At 39.7% G+C, this 24,912-nt stretch overlaps 1 protein-coding gene across 1 annotated transcript in view; it reads left to right on the forward strand.

Annotated features, from left to right (window-relative positions):
• Positions 1-22,656, forward strand: part of HNRNPLL (heterogeneous nuclear ribonucleoprotein L like) — a 106,914-nt gene extending 84,258 nt beyond the window's left edge. The window contains exons 10-13 of the mRNA XM_053711932.1: positions 2,640-2,841; positions 4,517-4,574; positions 4,662-4,760; positions 22,160-22,656. Of these exons, the coding sequence (XP_053567907.1) occupies positions 2,640-2,841; positions 4,517-4,574; positions 4,662-4,760; positions 22,160-22,215 (415 nt within the window). The 3' untranslated portion in view covers positions 22,216-22,656. The remainder of the gene's footprint in view (positions 1-2,639; positions 2,842-4,516; positions 4,575-4,661; positions 4,761-22,159) is intronic.
• The last annotated feature ends 2,256 nt before the right edge of the window (positions 22,657-24,912 follow it).

Genomic DNA, 24,912 nt, shown 5'->3' on the forward strand with positions numbered 1-24,912 from the left:
TTTAACAGTGGTTATCAAGTGGAAGAGAGCAGTTCTAATCATAAAACATACAGTTCAAGACAAAAAATTCACAGTTTACTTCTGTCTGAAGAGACACACAACACAAAATGTATTTATTTTTTCATGATTTAGACGGAGCATGCAATTTTACACAACTTTCTAATTTTAATTCTGTTGTCCATTTTTCTTTGCTCTCTTATCTTTTGTGGAATAGCAGGGACGTAATCAGGGCCGCCATCAGGGGGTGACAGGGGTGACTACAGTCAGGTGCCCACTGACATAACAAGTGTAATGTACTATTTTTTATTTTTTTTTACCGAGCCCCGTAGTTCCGAATCCGATGATGTCACTCACAAAAGCCCCGCCCACCAGCATTCATGTCCCGAGACTCTCACTGACAGCACTGTCTATCATTCAAATTTTGATTTTTTTTTGGCGATTTGTGGAAGACCCGAGGACCATGACAAGAGGCAGGATGTATTTTTGATTGGCTAGGGGGTGGGAGTCAGTGGCCCCAAAATTTCTAGTGGCAGCCCTGGACGTAATTTCAGGAGCGTGCACGTGTTCTGGAGCCTTATATGGCAGCAATTTTGCTATCCATTTGCAAGAGCACTAAATGGCAGCACTATTTCCTGCCATGTAGTGCTCCAGATGCCTACCCAGGTATCCCTTCAACACAGAATATCATGGGAACACAGCAAATTTGATAATAGAAGTGAATTTGAAACTTTTTTTAAAATGGTAAGCTCTGTCTATATCAAAAAGAAACATTTTGGGGTTTCATATCCGTTTGTTTGGTTTCCTTGTCCATTTAATAATGTGTAACATATATTTTATTTAATATTGTCTCTTCTTATTAGCTCTCAGTATTATTAATTTTATATAATTATTTAGTTAAAGGGACATTAATCTGTTGAGTACAACTACAGTAGCAGGCTTCTAGTCGTTATGCTATTGTTTTTCCTCCTGTACCTGTGTCATTCTCTTATGTTAACCCCTTATAATTATCAGTTAGTGAAGCTCTGCATCTTCACACTGGGCACCGCCATCTTGGAGTTTACATTTGTTATGAAACTTTTAAATTGTGCAAAAAATGTAACAGTTCTGCTCTCTATTATGTGAGCTAAACTGAAGTGCAAGGTAGAGCTATCAAAAAAGCAGATCTGTGAACGTGCACTGCTCCAATCACAGGATGCAACAATACGCAAGCTACAAGATGGCGACGCCCAGTATAAAATGCAGAGCTTTACCAGAGCTGCAAGTCCTGGTGGGTAGTAACCATCTACTATAGTTGTGCCCAGCAAATTGATGTTCCTTTTAAGGGAGCTGTTGGTGAGTGACATATAAAAAATAAAGCAGGTGTCAAATGAATATCAAACATATAAGGGTCACCCAAAGTGGGGGGAAAAAATGATTGTGATCAGTTGGTTATAAGACAGCTGAAATTTAGTGAGGTCAAATCATTTTGAATTTTGTTCTTTAAATATATGTTCACAGGTGAGAGTTGGGTTAAAATACGATAACATCTAGTACTTTTTGCAATATCAACTTCCTGTCAAATCCGTCATCGTGCTTCTTGTCTGACTCATTGCTCACTATTTATGTCTTGCATCACTGCCCTCCTGCTCTGGTGTAGCAGGTCGTGCCCTCAGATAGAACCCTTGTAAAGAAATATGTTTCCTATCATTTATATCTGCGTATATTAATGTCTCTATAACACCTAGGTAAAGTATGTGCCATGTGGCTAGTTAAGCAGCAGGTTATTGCATAAATTAAGAGGAGTACTAGTTGATTGTATGACACAAATGATTAAAGCGACAAGATACTCCAAATAAAATTTCTGATCCGTCTAAATTGTTAAAACTGTATTACATTGCTTTGTTGTTTGAAAATAAATGTTTCTGTGCTTTTTGTGAGTTTTCCCTATCAGCCCCAGTTGTACACCATTATGTTCTTCCTGTTGGTTTCACATTAAATTTAAACTGCTTTTACTAAGCAGTTTTTTTTTTTTCAAAACAAAAACGATTTGAACATTTTACTGCTGCTCTTCCATATACATGATAGAATTTTTATTTTAGCACACTGTCCCTTTAAGAAGGCAAATGTGTATGTTGCCTTAGTTTTAATAAATGTACAACCATTGCATGAGTAGTGATTCCTTACATTGTTGGTGAGTTTATACATAAACTTTGTATGTTACAAATTACTCCTTAATGGGATTGGACTTGTATTCGCTCATTGAAGTGCATTGCTGCTCCTAAACCTACTCTTCAACAAAGGATACTAAGAGAACAGAGCAAATTTGATAAAAGAAGTAAATTGGAATGTTTAAAATTGCTTTTACTTTACTGTCTCTTTTTCATCCAAAAACTATTTTAATGTTTAATTTTTCTTTCATATAGATCACAATTTTTTTCTTATTATTTTCATGATTTATTAGCAAAATCATCTTTTCCAGAAAATAATTATAGGGGCTCTAATAATTTGATAGTTTTTTAGTTACTTGCTTGCTTGTTTTGGAAATCAGCGATGTGAGTGCACTAATCTCAATGTCCATTAAGCTGTCACTATGATTTACTACATTATCATATTTATTTATTCTAATGCTTCAGTTAAATGACTTATTCTTGTAATTACAGTGTGTCCAGGCAGCATTCAGTAGTTCCAAGCCAGATATTTGAGCTGGCAGATGGTACAAGTAGCTACAAGGACTTTGCCATGAGCAAAAATAATAGATTTACCAGTGTTGGACAAGCCTCTAAAAACATCATACAGCCACCATCTTGTGTTCTGCATTACTACAATGTTCCCCTGTGCGTGGATGAAGAACTCTTCCAGAAGGTAAAGGTTAAATCTTCAACACATTTATTCATTAAAGGGACATGAAATTAATCTCATATTATATAATGTTTGATAAAAGAACTTAATTGCTTCTGCACTTCAGATATACAAGTACAAATCCCCAAAATCCGGAATACAGAAATCCAGATTTTTTTTTTTAAATAAAATTATTAAAATGTACTTTTCAATTATAGGCAGAAATCAATAAGTATCTGCACTGATCAAGCAATCACTGTGCAGAATGTATCAGGGTCAGTGATCTAAAATCTGCAAGTTACACTTCAGTGTGTCTAGAGGAGTGGGACAAGGAACACATTTTTAATTACATAAAAAAAGCGGGTAAAGGAAATTACTGTATTTACTATGTACAATTAAACATTTTATGTAGGATTACATTTTGGGCTCCATGTACCAACAGGTGGGTGGACAGCTTCTCAACTTGCCAAGCTGTCCTCCTGCCTTCGCTACATACGGGCAGCGGATCTATTGAACCACTGGCCCGTATGTATCATTACATACTCATTGCAGTGTGTAATGCCCGTTCCTTCATTTGCGCGTCTGAAGGGGCTATCAGTCACCGAGAGAGAGAGCGAGAGAGCTCTCTGTGATTTTCCCTTGCCACCTCAGAGGTGGCGTAGGGTGTTAGAAGCAGCGGTCTAATGACCGCTGCTTCTTACATTGCGGGAAGCAGGCTCGCATATACAAACCTGCCCCGCAAGGGCTCCGGAGCAGCTTTAGCTGCTTCATACATGGAGCCTTTTGAGTTTAAAATGACAGTAAATTCGAAATATCTTCCTCCGTTAATTAATTATGCATAAATTAAACAAAAACAAAAATGCAGTGCATTTTTACTATTTATTTTACATACCTGTAATTTATCTTTGAAAATGGTTTTACCTTAACATTCCTACATCCTGCACAGAGATTGTTTAATATGTGTTGAGCTTGTTTATATTTGTCCCTAATTGGCTGCAGCAAAGGAAGGGAGATAAAAGCTGCTCCAGAGAGGCTGTTCAAGGGCTTTATCTAAGCCCGCAAAATAATGAATATTTTTGCTGACAAAATGACAATTTTAAATGGTTTTCAAACATTTGGTTTGCATGTTCTAATGCTGAGAATAATTTCTTTTCTGATGCATAAATAAAAAAAACTGACTTTAATGTTCCATTTATGGATTTATAAATTCAGAGTACATACTTGTTCAGTGCACACTGGTATATGCTGTTGATTCAAAAGTATTATTTTAGAAATAGTTTGAAACTTTTGAAAACAGGTGTGAAATCTGTATAATGGCACATTTAAAACTGACTTTCAACATTGTTAAAGGGCAATTATAGTTGAAAAATGTCATGCTTTAGGTTTAAGACTACCAACCCTACAATACTGTGTGTCTCAACATCTGCAAGGGGGTCAAACACACATAAGTGCTGCTTGGGACCCGCTGAGCACTGCCGGTCTCGAGTAGAAAGCAAAGCTGATCCTTTTGCAGGGGTTAAGTAAACAGTAGTGTAGTGTAGGGTCAGTAGTGTAGTTTAGGGTCGATAGTCCTTTTAACTATTATGGCCCTTTAAATATATAATGCATATTTGTATTAATGATAAATATTACAATCGCTTAATGACTAATCTCCTGGTGTCTTTAACTTTCCATCTGTTTTTCTTCTATTTTCCTTCAGCTTTGTGACGACCATGGTGTATCCAGGTTCATTAAATTCAAAGTGTTCGATGCAAAACGTTAGTATATATTCTATTTTATAGTTAATTAAAAGACAAATGCTTGTTATGATCATTTCTAATCAGGCTTAACTTTTATTTCTGCAGCTTCTTCTAAAACACTGTCTGGTCTCCTTGAATGGGAATCAAAGACTGAAGCAGTCGAGGCCCTTACTGTATTAAATCATTATCAAATAAGAGTGCCTAGTAAGTATTTTGCATTTTTAGTTCACCCAGTTTCGATTGCTTGCAACGCTGGATTGGCCTACCAGGATACCGGGAGATTTCCTGGTGGGCTGCAGCAGATGGGCAGCAAAAACTACAATTTAAAGGGGTGATTAATGGATGCCGTTGGGTTGTCTATATAACAGTCTGGCACTTCTTTTAATACAAACTACTATAATATAATTCTGAATAAAAAATATTAGGTAAAGGAGTATCCCAGTAATCACCTTTGTGAAAAGTGGGGTGTGCGTGTTATACTGAGTCAACAGAAAATAGGGCTGGTCTCCAAATTTTCCAGGGCTGCTTTTTATTCGCAGCCCTGGTTGCTTGGCTCAGGCCTGCCCACCTGTATAGCTGATGATTTTGGACCTAGAAATTCTGAAGAGGATATTGTCTGGAATTCAAAAACACCGCACAACAGAATGTCTTATTACATCCCATTTTTCCTATACACTTCTGACCAATGCAAGGTGGTAGAGAATTATTTGGCTCAGCTAGTAGCACAAAAATGTATTGGTGACAAACTAGTAGTGGACTGAGATTTTTCAAGACTGTTTTCCAAACCTCAGTTTTTTCTTAGATAAACTAGAATCATTTCCAACAACTACTGTAGTTTTACAGATTAATTAATTATCAAAAACAGACACTTGTCACCTTTTAAATATTTGTATTTCAGATTCATGAGGTTTAATATGGGATTTGATCACTTCCACCTTCTAGAAAATTCTGTTATCAGGAAGTGGGACAAGCTTATATGTTTTTATCATCTGATCTTGATAAATTGCAGTTCTAGGTTCAGTCAAGCTCCAGAAGGAGTTTCTGGAGTAAATATTATGTCGTTATCACAAAATAATCCTGTTTTTTAGGTTGGGGAATGATCTACTGGAAAAGACAGGAGTTACTTAGAAAATGTAGTTAGAGAACATTTACTTGAGTGCACCTGAAAGGTTTTACATCGGGTTTAACAATTAACTTTTTTTTCTTTAGCAGAGTATATAAAATCTGGAAGGCTGATAAAAATAGTTTGTTGCTAAAATCATTGTAGCCAGACTAAACGTTTTACCTCAAAGGGACATGAAACACTAAGTATACTTTATAAGCATAGTATTGAGGTTATTCTCCGCCTCCCTCTAGTCATGGGTGCCGCTCTATTGAAAACTAACTTTCCAATGGCATGGAGAGTCCACAAATCACCCCAGCAAAGCTTTTAAGTATCCTCCCACTTCCCACAATCCCCAGTCATTCTTTGCCTGTGTACATCGTAGGGGGTGTGTGAACATGGTGTCTGGAGAAAATCAAGTTTTTAATCCTTTAATTGGTACTTTTCCCTGCAAGCAAGGATTGGGGCTATGCTGTGTCCATGTAATTCTCTTTAGTAAGAGTAATGGTGGCTTTTAGCAGTTGGAAGACTGCGAGGTAGTCCTTGCTTACCTTCCAACATTTATGCTACCCCTATATAGAAAACCATGGTTGGTTACTCTGTTTTTCTTGTATCTTCTAGTCCCTGTCAGCGGTCGGATAAGGCTAACAGACCTGGATGTGCTGTGACTGCTCCACAGCTGAAGACCCTGGAGGGTAAGTCCTTTCATATTTATTTCTCAGGATGGAGAAGGACTGGGATATCAGGGACCTAGTGGGACCTGCTACCCTCATGATGGGTCTGTATATTTATTAAATATCTTTCAGTTAAGGTATGTTGCGGTGAAGCAGCTAACTGCTTTTTCTGCCAGTGTCAGAGAAATGCCGCCTTTTGCCTTAGAAGGGTCAAATGTAAGTGTAAAGACCCAGGCTTTATAAAGCGTGTTAATTATAACCCTCACGCTTCCTATCCCTGCACGTTAAATGTGCTTATCTACTAGGGTCACAGTGTTTTATAAGGGATTGTGCTTAATTTGTTAATAAAAGACTGATAGGTCTTCTTTACATGTTACCGAAAGTATGCCGGCAGTTTCATAATCCCTTTCAGATAGGGATTATACTCTGCTTTGACTATCAATGTTTTTAGTACAATCCTTGTAAAAGGATTCTATATGAAGGATGAGAGGGGATAGATCACAACATGTGAAGGATATACACAGATATTTCTATGATTTTTTATAAAGATCTCTTTTGTTTCGCTCATTGTAACTTTTTTCCAGCAGCAATGGGGTTAACCTGTTTTCCAGCCTTAGGCTTGGTTATGGCCATGCTGTGTCAGAGAACAGACACTAGCAGGTTTTGTTGGGCTGGGCGATTTGTGCAGTAGATCGTGCCCCTAAAGATAAGGGTCTCCTGTTCTTGAGTATAAGTTTACCCTATCCACAGGGAAGGCTTTTTCTCAGTTTGTTTTTCCTCTAAGAGGATCATTACTGCCTAATAATTGGTTGGAGAAGTGTGGGTACATTCTGGTTTCGGCGGTGTTAAGGGCCGCCTAAGCTCTTTGATCCCTTCTATGTGTTTGGTGGGTAAGGAGCCTGTAAATCATATGTGCTTGCTTTCTACGCATTGCGTCAGCGTACCACACTTTTTGACAGCGCTTTGTCTGTTTCTGCCTTAGGAAACTGTCTTTAGCCTACACCTTATTTGGCGGAGTATATCAGCAGTGACACCTCCAGCTTCCCTGGCAATCAGAGGCTACCGCTATCTGAGTGGGATACTTTTTATTCCTGCTTGTATTAGATTGTGTGTGTGTGTGTTCTCCTGTATCAGGAGAGGGATTTAGGTTCCTTCCGGGTAGTGATCGCATTGCATGCTACTTATAACGGCCAATTTGGATAAAGCAATCTCTTAAAGGGACATGAAACCCCAAAAAATTATTTTATGATTTAGATAGAACATACAATTTTAAACAACTTACCAATTTACTTCTATTGTCAAATTTGCTTCATTCTATTGTTATCCTTTGCTGAAGTAACAGCATTGCACTACTAGCAGCTAGCTGAACACATCTAACTAGCCAGTCACAAGAGACAATTAGCAGCAGCTCCCACTAGTTCAGGATATGTGCGTATTCATTTTTCAACAATGGATACTAAGAGAACGAAGCACATTTGAAAATAGAAGTGAATTTTAAAGTGTCTTAAAATGACATGCTGTATCTGAACCATGCAAGTTTAATTTTGACTTTCCCCCTTTAAGGGCAGGCTCTATTAAAAAAATATATATTTTTAATGTGCTCCACCAAAATCCTTTTCAGATCTTCTGAAGGTTTTTATATATCATTATGCTCTTTGAGCGCACTATCTTCATGGTAGCTGCTCATACTAACTGCTTGTATTTTTTTTTTAAATTACTTTATTTATAGCAACAGGATCCATTACACTCATGACAGGTCATACAAAGAAAAGAAAATAAATACATATATTGTGGTAAAAAATATGACCAAGTAAAGCAAGTTCCTTGCAATATGTTTTCAATCAGTAAAGTCTTTCTTAAGCAAGATAAGAAAAGTCCGGAAAGCTGGAGACAGGTCTTCAAGCCCGTCAAAGAGTGGTCTGAATCCAATTTTTTTAAATTTTCAATACAAACAACAACAACATTAAAATTAAAACAAAAGAAAATAAATTAAATAATACACTTAAATAATAACGTACCCAGGGTACCTCCAGATCACCCTCCACAGACCAGAACCCAAGACTGGAACAGGGGATGTATGTAAGGAGGAGAGATTTACTATCCAGTGACTCAAGCCCAGTCAAAAAGCAGCTAGTCAATACGACTGGAGAGACATCAGTTGCCCCTAAGGTTTTCATTTAAGATATAGAGACTGTTTCTGAAAGGGTAAACAATTCTATCTCTAACGGAGACCGGTAGATATAACAAATAGGGCTCCCACGTATGCATAAATATTTTAATCCTTCTCTCGGGGTCACCCTTAACATCTGCTTGTTCTATCAACATTTGGGTATTAACCTTTTTTTATAAAATATTGGAAGGGGGAAGTTTTGTTATTTGCTCAACCAGACAGGATCAGCTGCCTCGCCAAGACAATAGCTGTGAAAATAAAAGTATCAAAACTATGTTTCCTTTCCGTTGGTATTAAAAAAATAACATGCTGAGGGGAAAGGCGTATCTGATTTTTTTAATCAGTTTGGATAGCCAGTAAGAAGTTTTATTCCAAAAACTAGACAATTTGGGACAGTCCCAAAACAGATGGATCCAGTCTGGTGAGGGAAAGCTACACTTTGTACAAATATTCCTAGCTCCGGGTACCCATATGGAGCGGAGACTGGGAGTTATATAAGCCTGCTGTAGGATTTTCAGATGTGATTCCCTCAAGTTTGCAGAAATAGTTATTGACTGTATCTTACTCAAGCTAGCCTCAAAAAAGGTCTTTGTCTACCTTTAAGCTAGCAAAACCAGACCACTTAGATATTATCTGTTGCCTAGTGGGGCCCTCACAGTGTTGGAGTAGTAGATTATATGTGTTGGCAATTGCATATGACCTGGACATAGCCAAGGTGCACAACTTGTCGACATTGGTTGTACTAACCGAGAGTAAACCATCAGATTTCAACTTATGTATATAATGCCTGCATTGGAAGTAAGCAAATCTGTGACTACTAGGAAGACCAAACGTACGTTGCAGCTCTTGAAAAGATACAATGTCCAGCGTTAGTGGGTTTAACTAGTTGTCTAAGTGTGGTAAGCCCTTTCTGCCGCCACATTCTAAAAGTTTCTGTAGTGTAACCCGGAAGGAACTGTAGATTACCCTGAATTGGCAAATATTTGCTCATGGACCATTGTATTCCCCAAAATCTACAAAACTTGTCCCATGCCCTCAACGGATCACGATAGAGTATATTAATTTGTATGTGTGTTGGCAGTGAGGTCAGGTCAGCGTGAGGGAGAAATGCGATATTTATTGGATTGGTTAGGCATGCCTCGAGAACAGGAATAGTGAAGTGATTATTCCCTACCAACCAGTCCAGTGTCAATTTAGCCAGGATCGCCCAGTTGTACCATAAAATATTTGGGAGTCAAAGCCCTCCCCTGTCTGGTGGCATAAAAAGAAAGGATTTCCCTATTCTATGCTTTTCCCCCTTCCATATAAAGCGTCCCAAAGCAGCCTGCAGGGATTTAATGTCCTGTTGTGAAAGGAGAAGGGCGAGCATCTGCAATTGATAAAGAAGTTTAGGCAACCCCACCATTTTAAAAAGATGGACCCTGCCTGAAAGAGAGACTGGTAACCTTGCCCACCCCACAAGTAGCTGGATAATATATTTAATAGTTCCCCTAAAATTCAGATGATAAACTGCTTGTATTTCCTCTTAAGGACATGACGAGTCCACGGATCATCTTCATTACTTATGGGATATTCACCTCCTGGTCAGCAGGAGGAGGCAAAGAGCACCCACAGCAGAGCTGTTAAATAGCTCCTCCCTTCCCTACCAACCCAGTCATTCTCTTTGCCTGTGTTAGTGATAGGAGACGGCAAAGTGAGGTGTTAGAAAAGATTCTTCAATCAAGAGTTTGTTTTCAAAGTGGTGCCAGTGAGTGCTGCTTTGCTCCAGGGTGTAGCCTAGACCTGATCAGTCTCTGTAGTAGGGCGTTTGGTGGCTTTAAAGCGATAGGAACTGGTGGGACATAATTCTCACTGCGCCTCCTATATTATTGGGCTGCCCTAATCCTGACAGCCTAAGGAACAGTGAACTCAGGCTAATCAGTATCCACATGGCTCTGAGAGGGACAAGACCTATTACACCAGCTGGGTTGGCCTGCTGTCGGTCAGCATATAAGGTAAGTGCTAACTTTTCTTTATTGCTGGGGTCAGACTCAGAAGTAAAAGTCAGCACTTTTCTTTACAAGGTTGCATAATCTGACTGGGGCTCTTCAGTGATTATGCTGGCACTAGACACTCTCTAAGTTTAGAGAGTACATTTTGGCAGCTAGATGTACAGGCAAGGGCTGAGGAGAGTAGAAAAAATTTACTTTTAATGTGCAGATGTGGTTATTTTTTGGTGGAAACGGTTAACTTATTTTGGCTTCATTTTATTTCACTTGTACTACGCTCAGGAGGGGCGGGGCTTCGTCTCCCGCGCTATTTCCTGATTCAGTGTGCAGTCCTTCAGCTCCGGAGCAGAAGTACTTGCTTTTTCTTTTTCTTTTTTTCATTGAATCAGTCAGAAGGTTGCAGAATTGAGTGTGGCTGAGTTCCGGATGGTTCCTCAGGGCTCCGGTTGGTCAGTGGGGCAGGTAGGCACCTCAGCAGAGCTGCTGAGGTGTAGAGGTGTCATTGTTAAGACTTATACTATAAATGCTTTGTTTTTTTCAGTATCTTCATTGCTGACAGAAAAAAAGTGTTAACGTTTTATTATTTAAAGGCACAGTAACGTTTTTTTCTCTAAGGGTTTTTTTTCAACAGAATTATCCTCCCTTAAGCTAAATAGGATTCTAATAAGCCCTAAGGCTCATTGCTGATAGTGGTAACTCTATAGTACTATATTTGAAAAGCAAAAAAAAAAAAAAAAGTTTGTTTTTTTTAGAGTTTTTTTTTTTTAATTGTGTTATGGATGTGGACATGGAAGCTATGCAATCTAGCAACTGTTCTATGTGCGTGAGTGCCTGTGTTGAACCACCAATGCCTTTTTGTCCCTCATGTATTGAGAGGGCCTTGAGCTACAAGGATAAGATTTTACATGTGCAAAACCTTTCTAGGGCGGGTACTTCCCAGGAGTCTCTAGATGAGTCTCGCAGTATGCCACATTTCTCTCCTCAAATGTCCCAAGTTTAATGCCTGTGCAAGCAGCGTCCTGTACTGTTAACCCTTCGCAAGCCTTATCGGAGGTCTCCTTAAAGGACCTGGCTACCCTAATGTCATCTACTATTTCAGATGCCTTATCAGCCTTTCCAATGTTTCAAGGCAAGCGTAAAAGGAAGGACACTAGTGAGGTTTCTGATGCATTAGTGGCGATCTCAGATGGACCCTCCCAGGTTGCTGAGTTGGAGGGTATGGAGATGTTATCAGAAGGTGAAATTTCTACTCCTTTAACTGATTCTGAAGTGGTATCTTTCAGATTTAAATTAGAACACATCCGCCTGTTACTCAGGGAGGTTTTGGTTATTTTAGACAACTGCGATTTCTCAATAGTCGTGGCCCCTGAGAAGCTGGGTAAGCTTGACAGATATTTTGAAGTCCCTTCTTTCTCAGAAGTTTTTCCAGTCCCTAAGAGAACTTCAGAGTTATTGCTAAGGAATGGGACAGACCAGGTATTCCTTTTTCTCCGTCACCTACTTTCAAGAAGATGTTCCCTATAGCAGACGCTATTAAGGGAGATTGGCAGATGGTTCCCAAGGTAGAGGGAGCTATTTCTACTCTGGCTAAGCATACCACTAGTCCTATAGAGGATAGTTGTGCTTTCAAAGATCCTATGGATAAAAAAAATTTAAAAAAAATTGAGGGTTTACTTAAAAAGATTTATGTACAACAGGGTCTACTTTTCCAACAGGCCGCATGCATCGCTACGGTGACCAGTGCTGTGGCTTATTGGTTTGATGCCCTATCTGACTCCTTTAGATCAGAGACTCCATTGGAGGGAATCCAGGATAGGATCAAGGCCTTGAGGTTGGCCAACTCCTTTATTAAGGATGCTTCCTTACAGATTACTAAGTTAGCTGCTAAGAGTTCGGGTTTCTCCATTTTAGCACACAGATCCTTATGGCTAAAGCCCTGGTCCACTGACAAGTCCAAGCTTCTAGCTATCCCTTATAAGGGGAAAACTTTATTTGGACCAGGTTTGAAGGAGATCATTTCTGACATTACTGGAGGTAAGGGTCATCTCCTTCCTCAGGACAAGAAGAATGAATTAAAGGGACGACAAAATAATTTTCATTCCTTCAGAAACTTCAAGGGAATTGCTTTGTCAGCCTCCCCCAGGCAGGAGGGTACCTATGTCTAGTCAAAGCCCACTGGGAGACCTTTTCAGTGGGCAAAAGGTAAACAAGCCAAGAAGCCTGCTGCTGAGCCTAAATCTGCATGAAGGTCGGGCCCCCGACCCAGGTCCGAACCTGGTTGGGGGATGACTCTCTTTGTTCGTTTAGGCCTGGACGCGGGACGTTCAGGATCCCTGGACGATAGAAATAGTCTCACAGGGATATAAACTGGAGTTCAAGACCTTCACCCCCCCAGGGAAGGTTTCTTCTTTCCAGGTTATCTGCAAACCAGACAAAAAGAGAGGCATTCTTACATTGTTTAAAAGACCTTGTTTCCGTGGGAGTAATTGTCCCAGTCCAAGAACTCGGGCAGGGGTTTTATTCAAACCTGTTTGTGGTTCCCAAGAAGGAGGGAACCTTCCGTCCAATATTAGATCTCAAGAGTCTAAACAAGTTTCTCAGAGTCCCGTCATTCAAGATGAAGACCATTCGCACTATTCTTCCTCTGATCCAGGAGGGTCAATTCATGACCACAGTGGATCTAAAGGATGCGTACCTTCATGTTCCTATACACAAGGACCATCACAAGTTTCTGAGATTCGCCTATCTGGACAAGCATTTTCAATTTGTTGCCCTTCCATTCGGACTGGCCACGGCTCCCAGGATTTTCACAAAGTTCCTTGGGTCCCTTCTAGCGGTGCTGAGACCGCAGGGTATTGCAGTGGTGCCGTATCTGGACGACATCCTTATTCAGGCGCCGTCTTGCGTCCTGGCAAGGACTCATACGGACATAGTAATAGCTTTCCTAAGATCTCATGGTTGGAAAGTAAATCTGGAAAAGAGTTCTCTGGTTCCAAGTACGAGGGTTATCTTCCTAAGTACCCAGATAGATTCAGTTCTGATGAAGATTTTTCTGACAGAAGTCAGGAAATCAAAGATAATAGAGACCTGTCAGGTCCTTTGGTCAACTCCCCAACCATCAGTAGCTCTATGCATGGAAGTAATCGGCCTGATGGTAGCGGCAATGGAAATCATTCCGTTTGCGCGGTTCCATCTCAGACCTTTTTGCAGTTGAACATGCTCAGGCAGTTGAATGGAGACTATGCATATTTGTCCCCTCTAATAACCCCAGATCAGGGGACAAGGAACTCTCTTCAGTGGTGGATGTCTCGGGATCAGCTTTCTCAGGGAACCTATTTTCGCAGACCGTCCTGGGTGATTGTAACAACAGACGCCAGCCTATTGGGTTGCAGTCTGGGGTTCCAGGAGGGTGCAGGGAACTTGGTCTCAAGTAGAGTCTGCGCTCCCTATCAACATTCTAGAATTGAGAGCGGTTTTCAATTCCCTTCCAGCCTGGCTTCAGCCCAGTTTATCAGGTTCCAGTCGGACAATATAACTACGGTGGCCTACATCAATCACCAGGGAGGAACGAGGAGTTCCTTAGCGATGAAAGAGGTAGCCAAAATAATTCGGTGGGCGGAAGCCCACTCGTGTGTTCTGTCAGTGATCCACATCCCAGGGGTGGACAATTGGGAGGTGGATTTTCTAAGCAGACAGACCTTCCATCCGGGCGAGTGGGAACTTCATCCGGAGGTGTTTGCCAGTCTGGTTCTCAGGTGGGATTTACCGGAACTTGATCTCATGGCGTCTCGCCAGAATGCCAAGCTGCCAAGATACGGATCGAGGTCCAGCGATCCTCAAGCGGAACTGATAGATGCTCTGACAGTTCCTTGGTCCTTCAGTCTTGCTTACCTGTTTCCTCCGTTTGCACTCCTTCCTCGGGTCATTGCAAGAATCAGTCAGGAGAGAGCTCCGGTGATTCTTATCACTCCCACGTGGCCTCACGGGACTTGGTATGCAGATCTGGTAAAAATGTCATCTCTACCACCTTGGAGGCTTCCGTTGAGGAAGGACCTGCTCATCCAAGGACCCTTCCTTCATCCGAATCTAGCTTCTCTGAAGCTGACTGCTTGGAAATTGAACGCTTGATTTTATCCAAACGAGGTTTTTCTGATGCGGTTGTGAAGACTTTAATTCAGGCTCGTAAGCCAGTGACTAGAAAGATTTACCATAAGATCTGGCGTAAATATTTCCATTGGTGTGAATCCAGAGGTTACTCGTGGAGTAAGGTTAGGATTCCCAGAATTCTGTCTTTTCTCCAAGAGGGATTGGAGAAGGGGTTGTCGGCCAGTTCCTTAAAGGGTCAGATCTCGGCCCTGTCGGTTCTGTTACACAGACGTCTGGCTGAGGTTCCGGACGTTCAGTCTTTTTGTCAGGCTTTAGTCAGGATCAGACCTGTTTTTAAGCCTATTGCTCCCCCCGTGGAGTCTTAATCTTGTTCTTTCTGTCTTACAGGGGGCTCTGTTTGAGCCCATGCATTCCATAGATATTAAGTTATTATCTTGGAAGGTTTTGTTTCTTGTGGCTATTTCCTCTGCCCGTAGAGTGTCTGAACTCTCGGCTTTGCAATGTTCTGCCCCTTATCTTCCATGCAGATAAGGTGGTTTTACGCACTAAATTAGGTTTTCTTCCTAAGGTTGTTTCTGATCGTAACATCAATCAGGAGATTGTGGTTCCTTCTTTGTGTCCTAATCCTTCTTCTAAGAAGGAGCGTCTTTTGCACAATTTGGATGTTGTTTGTGCATTAAAGTTCTATTTACAGGCAACTAAGGACTTTCGTCAGTCCTCTTCGTTATTTGTTGTTTTTTCAGGCAAACGTAAGGGTCAGAAGGCTACAGCTTCTTCTTTGTCTTTATGGCTAAGAAGTATCATCCGCTTTGCATATGAGACTGCTGGAAAAGAACCTCCTGAGAGGATTACAGCTCATTCCACTAGGGCTGTCGCTTCTTCATGGGCTTTCAGGAACGAAGCTTCAGTTGAGCAGATTTGCAAGGCTGCTACTTGGTCCTCCCTTCATACTTTTTCTAAATTCTATAAAGTTGACACTTTTGCCTCGACTGAGGCTGCTTTTGGGAGAAAGGTTCTTCAAGCAGCGGTGCCTTCCGTTTAGGTATCCTGTCTTGTCCCTCCCGTATCATCGGTGTCCTCTAAGCTTGTGTATTGTATACCATAAGTAATGAAGATGATCCCTGGACTCGTCATGTCCTTAAGAGGAAAGCGAAATTTATGCTTACCTGATAAATCTATTTCCTCTGGGACATGATGAGTCCACGGCCCGCCCTGTCTTCAGACAGGATGTGTTTTTTTTTCTAAACTTCAGACACCTCTGCACCTTTTGGCTTTTCCTTTCTCTTCCTAACTTCGGTCGAATGACTGGATTGGGAGGGAAGGGAGGAGCTATTTAACAGCTCTGCTGTGGGTGCTCTTTGCCTCCTCCTGCTGACCAGGAGGTGAATATCCCATAAGTAATGAAGATGATCCGTGGACTCGTCATGTCCCAGAGGAAATAAATTTATTAGGTAAGCATAAATTTCGTTTTTATTATCTGATAGTAGATTCCGATTTTTAAGACGCAGTTTTTCTAATTTTTTTTTATGTATATATTTATTTTGTAGTGTGCATTGACCTTCTTTTGCCAGTACTTTTATATATGTTAGCAGAGATTCCTGGTTCCTTTTTCCATCTGATGGTGGTTTGCTGACATTACAGGTTTAATTTTCTACCAATGTAGAAATGTGATGGCTCTTTTATAACGATGATGTTCTGCTTATTCTTTCCTTCTGTACATAGTGAGATATGCCATTAGGGATACCTTTTTCCTGTTCATATTCAATCTATAGGATATTCTTGCTAATAATATCTAGAGGGAGATATATATTTTTATGTATTGTGTAATCCTCATTCTCTTTTGTAGTGAGGTGATCACAGCTAGATGGCAGGATCTCTTTGTTCCTTGAAAATATCAATGTACTTTTTAGGGATTATTGTTGTGTCCCACTCCTTCAGTAGAAGAAGCATTTTTACTGAAATTGTTTAAGCATTATGTCTGCTTATCTTAATTTTTCTTCTACTGTATTTTTTATTTGTGTGTTTTAGGGATTGTTAGCATTTACATGTTTTATCCCTATCTTTTATAGTAGAGGTTTCTCTTTACTGGGTATGCGCAGTATTTCTGCTTATCTTCCCTTTAGTCCTCTGTACATATTAATAGAAACTTTAACATTTAGATTTAGACTCTCAGTCTACAGTAGAGGTGTATATATATATATATATATATATATATATATATATATTTATATATATATATATATATATATATATATATAATCATATCATTATAAGTTCTGTTCCTGCTTATCTTATCTTTTTATTTGTAATATGTGCCTTTATGGATCTTAGCATTTGCCTTTATCCCTATATTTTTGCTAACTAGGCATTTTTAGCGCAGTAGGTAGTGTGTGAGGCTCTTATTTTGTAGGTCACACAAGGCACTTGATCTTTCATAATTGAAATTCTTAAAACATTCTCCAGTGGCGCAGACAGAGCAAACTGGTCTCTGAACCTGGAGTCCTGGGTTCAATCCCAGACAAAGCCTAGCAAGAAAGTCACAAGCTGTGTCCCCGTCATGCGGTTTGCCTTTTACAATGGTGCCGACAGAGTAAACTGGTATCTGAATCTGGAACTCAAGGTTCAATACCAGGCAGGACTTATCCAGGGGGTATCCAGCGATGTCCCCGCTGTGCGTTTTTCCTAAATATTGTTATAAGAATTAGGTCTGCTTATCTTATGTTTTTCTACTCTCATAATAAAGGTGATTTTTAGGGATTTAAACATTTTCATGTTTTATTCCTCCTTTTCTTCAATAGAAAGGGTGTGTTTTTCAGATAGCCAGCTATAGTAGCCTACAGGTTAGCTTAGCTGCCTAGCAAGCATAAGGTTTGAAACCAGCGACAGCTACTTGCACCTTGAATGTGTGTTCAAAAGCTGTTTAAAACTTTTTTTCCCCTAGGGGGATCTGTTTATTCTTATTGCTAGAGCAATATTTCATATTTTTTCTCTAAGGGTATAGTTTATTTTTTAATATCCCTGCTGTTATTTTTTGCTGACAGCAAGTAGTCGCGATGATTTCAGCAATCTGCAGCCAGCTTTAGTAGCCTGATGATCAGCTTAGTTGCCTAGCAAATAGTAAAACCGGCCAATGTAGCCTATTGGTTAGTTTTGTGGCTTTGCAACTCAAAGGTTGTTGGTTCGTATCCAGCTGCTGGCACTGGATGTCTGTTTAGGTTTGCAGCTCAAGATCAGCTCAAACTATTTGCACCTTGATTGCGTGCTCACAAACTGTTTTATTTTTTTGTTCTATTGGCTGAGGTTCCTTCTTTCGGTCTGCCTGGTAGCCCAACGGTAACCTTCTGCAGCATTATTTATCAGCCCTGGGTTAAAAAACTTTTTTAGGCATTAGCTGAGATGCAGAAATCAAGAGTATGTTTGTGGAAAAGCTACTTTTTCTTCTTGACTTAGGTAACAATTTTCTGTCCCTGGAATAGGGGACTTCTGGTGCCTCTATCGGAGGATAGTCCTAGACTACAAGATGTGATTCTCTCTGTCCTGGTGCCTCTTTCAGGTCCTTCAGTTCAAGGCAACTCGTTTCTTGAGACCTCCCTGGGAGAGTGTTCCTTAGAGGCCAGCCTTCTGGCTGGGGAGCAGTTTGGGTCCATTAGGAGCTCAGGGAATCTGGACTCAGTCGGCGTCTGTCACTCCAATAATTGTATAGAATTGAGAGCTATATCTATGTCCTGATTGCCTGGCCTCGTCAGAATGAGATCCATTTTATCTGTTTTCAATCGGAATCCTTCTTTTTGGTGGTTTATTTCAACTATCAGGAAGGTTCCTGGAGTTCGTTAACGATGTAGGGTGACTCGCATCCTTAGGTGGATGGAGTCTTTCATCTGCCACATTTCTGTTTTATCTTCCCTAGTGTGGTCTACTGGGAGGCAGATCCCTGAGCGACAGATGTTTCTCACTAGGGTTCTGATGGCTTCTCGTCTAATCTCCTAGCTTCCCAGATACAGATCCAGGTCTAGAGATCTGCAATCGGTTCTGGTAGACACTCTAACAGTCCTATGACATTTTTCCTTTTCCGCTGTATGTTCTCCTTACTCAGGTGGGGTCCCGTATCAGGAGCTAGTTTTGGTGATTCTTCACCCAGTTCTTGAATCTGAACCTGTCTTCATGGAAATTGAGCACTTAGCTTATCTATGCAAGGTTCCTGAATTGGTTATGTCTCCTTGATCCAGGCTCGTTAGCCGGTTAATTGTATCTTTTTTCTTATGGATTGGCGCACATATTTTTTTCCTGAGGCATATCTCTGGGTTTTCTGTGGTGTATCGCAAGTTTCCCCTGTATTTTGTATTTTTTCCAAGTCGGTCTACAGAAGGGTTTGTCTGTCAGTTCTCTCATGGACCAGAATTCTTCTTTCTGTTTCATAAATGTTTAGCAGTTCCGACAGATGTTCTGTCCTTTGCTCAAGACCTGGCCAGAATCAGGACTGTGTTCAACCTGTTGTTCCTCCTTGGAGGCTTATCCTTGTTCTTCAGGCTCCGTTTGTCTCTATGCATTCTATTGTTAACAGATTGCTGTCTTGAAAAGTTTTTGGCTTTTTTCCAGGTGGATAGACAATCCTTCGTTTCTATGGGGATTTTTTTCTATGGGGTTTTGAACCGCAAATTCTTCAAACTTGATGTTCCTCCTTTGTGTCCTAACTCCTGTTTAAGATCATCTGTTTCTCAGCCTGGATGTAATTTGTGTTTTAAATTTCAGGTTGCTAAAGATTTCTGTCAATTTCTGACCTTTTTTTTTTTTTTTTTTTAGTCTTTGCTGGCAAACTCAAGGGTCTGGAAGCCACATCCACTACTTTCCTTTGGGTTGTGGAGTTTATTTTGGTTGGCTTAGGAGATAGTGGGGCAACTGCCTCCTGAGAGGATTTCGGCTCTTTCCTCTAGGGCTGTTTTTTCTTCTTCCTGTTTTTTTTTTTGACGTGACTTCTGTGGAGCAAATTTGCAGTTGACCACTTGGTCTTTGTTGCATACTTTTTTCATGCTCCGGGTTTTTTTTTTGCCTCAGGCTGAGGCTTCCTTGGGAGCAATATTTTAAAGGGGTGGTGCCCTAAGTTTAGGTCCGCATTTTTTGTTTCCCCCTCCCTTCCATTCTGTGTACTCTAGCTTGGGTATTGGTTCCCACTAGTAATTAGAATAGATTTGTGGACTCTCCATGCCATTGGAAAGAAAACAAAATTGATGCTTACCTGATAAATTCTTTTCTTTCCTGGCATGGAGAGTCCACGACCCGCCCTTAATTTTTAGATGGCTTTTGTCATTTTTTAAACCTCAGGCACCTCTATACCCTTTGGGTCCTCTTCTCTTTCCATATTTCCTCCGCTGAATGACTGGGGATTGTGGGAAGGGAGAGGATACTTAAAGCTCTGCTGGGGTGTTCTTTGCCTCCACCTGGTGGTCAGGAGTTGAATTTTCACTAGTAATTAGAAAGGATTCATGGACTCTCCATGCCAGGAAAGAAAATAATTTATCAGGTAAGCATGGATTTTGTTTTCACTACATTCCAGTGCTGATGTGTTTGCACTCTCCTTAAAGTGATGGTAAAATTGCGGCTCTTTGATCGTTCCTGTTAGGTAGCCTATCCTATCATTAATAAAATCGCTGTTTTGTTTTTTTAACTTGTTTTCAAAAGTTTTTTTCCTTTTTAATTTTTATATTTACTGTGCCTTGCTTCATCCTCCATAGACTTCCTGGTCAATTCTCTGTCTAATGTAGAGAGCGCTCCCACCCGCTCTCCATGTAAGCACCCAAGCTCCCTCCCGATGCAGTAAGTTACTTGAGCATGCGCTGTAGATAGAGAGGGCAGTTTGGCTAAAGTCCTGGTCGCCTAACGTCCATGATTTCAACTGGATGCCAAAGAATACGTCACCAAAATAAAATTGGATACGGAGCTGGGCTGAATACGGGACACTCAGATTTAATGTTTTAAGTATTAGTAACTTTATTTATATTTAAAAAACAAAACAAAATTTTAAATTAAACTCATGTTAATTTTATAAAGATGTGACAAATGCCGCTTTGAATATAGTGCAACTTTACCATCACTTTAAGATAACTGCAGTGTAACTTAGGTTCCATAATGGCACCACTTATGATTAGAGAGAGGTGCATAAAATGTATTTAGTGTTTAGTGTCCCATTGAATTGACCTTTGAGAAATTAAGAAAGTCTGACAGTTAAACATTTGTACAATTTTATTTTATGTTTTTATGTATAAAATAATCAGACCATCTCCAAGCTATTTTTATTGCCCTTGTGATAGTCACACGACACTCAAAATAGGTTAATAAATAGCAACTTGTGGTTCAGAATAAAAAAATTCATATTGTATACGCTTCCTCTGGCTTTTCTTAAAACTAGCAATTGATCACTTCCCTTTCTATTAACTTTGATGTTTCTTGCAACGTCCACTCAGTGGTTTACGAAATGTTCAAAGTTTGTCAAGCACAAAAAAAAAAATAGCTGTTTTTCCATCTCTTTGACCACTGTGATTACTTTTTGTTGCAATGACATTTTTTTTCTTGCCTCTATTTATAATAATAATATAATGTGCATTTTTCATTCCTTAATACAAACAAATGCGGATCCTGCCCACAGGCTGTGGGATTCAGCTATTTTTTTTTTTTTTTTATATATATTCATGTAATAGTGCAATGCACGAAGATCTGTGCAAATCCAGATCTTTGTTTGTTGCACTATAACGTATATAATCTGCTACGAATAGAGCCGAATGCCACAACCCACGGCTAGATATGGCATTTGTTTCTCTTAACAAACACCGAATGGGCATTACTGAGTTATCATTTTTCCTCTCGTTTGGCTTATTTCTACAATTTACACTGTTATGAGGTAAAACTAGGGAATGCAAAGTATGTTTTGTGCGCTCCGATTTGCAGGATTTTAATAATTTTATTTAACATAAAGCACAACTTTCATTCCATGTATTCTCTCCTGATGCCTAGGACTGCATTTAAAGGGACATTTAAGAGAAATTGATTTTCCCCTTAAAAATGTTAAATTACATTTTTTTTAAAATGCAAACTAATATAACCGTTTCACAGACACCTAAAAGTCAGTGAGTTTCCGTTTAAAGGGACAGTAATGTCAAAATTAAACTTTCATTGTTTAGATAGAACATGCCATTTTTAAAGAACTTTACTATTTACTTATGTTATCAAATTTGCTCTGTTCTCGCACTATCCTTTGTTAAAGAGTAAACCTAAGTATGTTCATATGAGCTCAAGAGTGTGCACATCTAACATAACCGTATGTTTGTTTAACTTTGACTTGACTGTCCCTGTCTCTTTCACTTTACTTTTTTTTTTTATGGGAAACAACAATTTGTGTGCTTTAATGCGTCTGTTTCACACAGACTTTAGATGCACAATGTCCATTTAAAGATCTAAACCAAAATAATGTGCTGATTTTTCAAAACCCATGTCAAAAACCTTTTTAAAGTTATTATACTTTATTTTATGCTCCCTAAGTAAAATTCCACTTCATTTTTTTTCCTCTACAGATGGCTCCAATCCTTACACACTAAAACTTTGCTTCTCAACTTCATCCCATTTGTAAAGATCCATCAGAGAGAGGATTCTGTGACCCAAGCACCGTTTTCCCATTGTGCATATATATATATATACTGTATATTTCATAGTGAACATGTGTAACATGGCCTTTTGTTTTCCCTCATCCTTTTTCAGGTTTTAAAGCAGCACTACATGTTTTAAAATAGAATTGTTTTAAAGAACAATTTAATTTAAACACATTTAATCTTAGGCCCTATTTAACAATGTTCCCAGGCAGAGAGCCTGTCCACCTGCTGTCACCACCAGAAGTTTCCCACTATCTGTTGTGCGAGACCTGGAAATGTCCGTCATCCTGGTGGCATCAGTGTGAAATGATTTTAATCCTTAAGACTTCTGCTTTATAGGTAGACGTTTGGTAATATTATTTTATCATTTTAGAGGGGATTTCATTTTTAATAAACTAAATATAAATATATAATAAACTAAATATATATTATTTTTTCCACAAAAATATCTATGGAACGGATAAATAATCATGGAATGTTTTAACAGCTATGAAACATGATACTGTTTTAAAATATTAGTTTTTTTGAGTGTGTGTGTGTGTGGGGGGGTTCTTTTGGTTTTGTTTGTTTTTAAAGTATGTTCTGATTATAATTTCTTCTGTTAAGTGTGATCAGTCCACGGGTCATCATTACTTCTGGGATATTACTCCTCCCCAACAGGAAGTGCAAGAGGATTCACCCAGCAGAGCTGCCATATAGCTCCTCCCCTCTACGTCACTCCCAGTCATTCTCTTGCACCCAACGACTAGATAGGATGTGTGAGAGGACTATGGTGATTATACTTAGTTTTATACCTTCAATCAAAAGTTTGTTATTTTATAATAGCACCGGAGTGTGTTATTCCTTCTCTGGTAGAGTTTGAAGAAGAATCTACCAGAGTTTTTACTATGATTTTAGCCGGAGTAGTTAAGATCATATTGCTGTTTCTCGGCCATCTGAGGAGAGGTAAACTTCAGATCAGGGGACAGCGGGCAGATTAATCTGCAAAGAGGTATGTAGCAGCTTTTATTTTCTGACAATGGAATTGATGAGAAAATCCTGCCATACCGATATAATGTCATGTATGTATATTTTACACTTCAGTATTCTGGGGAATGGTACTTCACTGGAATTACACTGTGTACATAAGACTTTAGCCTATTTTGCAGGGACTAGCAACAGGCTTTTTAATAACTCTTAATTTATGTTAAACGTTTTTGCTGGAATGTAAGATCGTTTTCATTTTCTGAGGTACTGGGTGAATAAAATGTTTGGGCACTATTTTTCCACTTGGCAGTTGCTTGATCTAGTTTCTGACAGTTTCTGATCTCTCTCACTGTTGTGTGTGAGGGGGAGGGGCCATTTTTTGGCGCTTTTGCTACGCATCAAAAAATTCAGTCAGCAGCTCATTGTATTTCCTGCATGATCCGGTTCATCTCTACAGAACTCAGGGGTCTTCAAAACTTGTTTTGAGGGAGGTAATCATTCACAGCAGAGCTGTGAGATTGTAGTTGACTGTGATAAAAAACGTTTATTCTGTAATTTTTTTCTGCTATCAGGGTTAGTTGTCTTTTGCTAATGGGAACAAACCTTTGCTAAAGTTGTGTTGTTTACAAAGATTGATGCTATAACTTTTTCAGTTTATTAATTTTCAACTGTCATAAATCTTCTGTGCTTCTTATAGGCACAGTACGTTTTCATAGTATTTTACTTGAATAGTATTCCAAGTTGCAAGTTTATTTGCTAGTGTGTTAAACATGTCTGATTCAGAGGAAGATATCTGTGCTATTTGTGCTAATGCCAAAGTGGAGCCCAATAGAAATTTATGTACTAACTGTATTGATGCTACTTTAAATAAAAGTCAATCTGTACAAATTGAACAAATTTCACCAAACAGCGAGGGGAGAGTTATGCCGACTAACTCACCTCACGTGTCAGTACCTGCATCTCCCGCTCGGGAGGTGCGCGATATTGTGGCGCCCAGTACATCTGGGCGGCCATTACAAATAACATTACAAGATATGGCTACTGTTATGACTGAAGTTTTGGCTAAATTACCAGAATTAAGAGGCAAGCGTGATCACTCTGGGGTGAGAACAGAGTGCGCTGATAATACTAGGGCCATGTCAGATACTGCGTCACAGCTTGCAGAACATGAGGACGGAGAGCTTCTGTCTGCGGCTGACGGTTCTGATCCAAACAGATTGGATTCAGATATTTCAAATTTTAAATTTAAGCTGGAGAACCTCCGTGTATTACTAGGGGAGGTGTTAGCGGCTCTGAATGATTGTAACACAGTTGCAATACCAGAGAAAATGTGTAGGTTGGATAAATATTTTGCGGTACCAACGAGTACCGACGTTTTTCCTATACCTAAGAGACTAACTGAAATTATTACTAAGGAGTGGGATAGACCTGGTGTGCCGTTCTCACCCCCTCCGATATTTAGAAAGATGTTTCCAATAGACACCACCACACGGGACTTATGGCAAACGGTCCCTAAGGTGGAGGGAGCAGTTTCTACTTTAGCTAAGCGTACCACTATCCCGGTGGAGGATAGCTGTGCCTTTTCAGATCCAATGGATAAAAAGTTAGAGGGTTACCTTAAGAAAATGTTTGTTCAACAAGGTTTTATATTGCAACCCCTTGCATGCATTGCGCCGGTCACGGCTGCGGCGGCATTCTGGTTTGAGTCGCTG

Source organism: Bombina bombina, chromosome 4 (assembly GCF_027579735.1).
Source record: "Bombina bombina isolate aBomBom1 chromosome 4, aBomBom1.pri, whole genome shotgun sequence".
In the NCBI taxonomy this organism is placed as follows: Eukaryota; Metazoa; Chordata; class Amphibia; order Anura; family Bombinatoridae; genus Bombina; species Bombina bombina.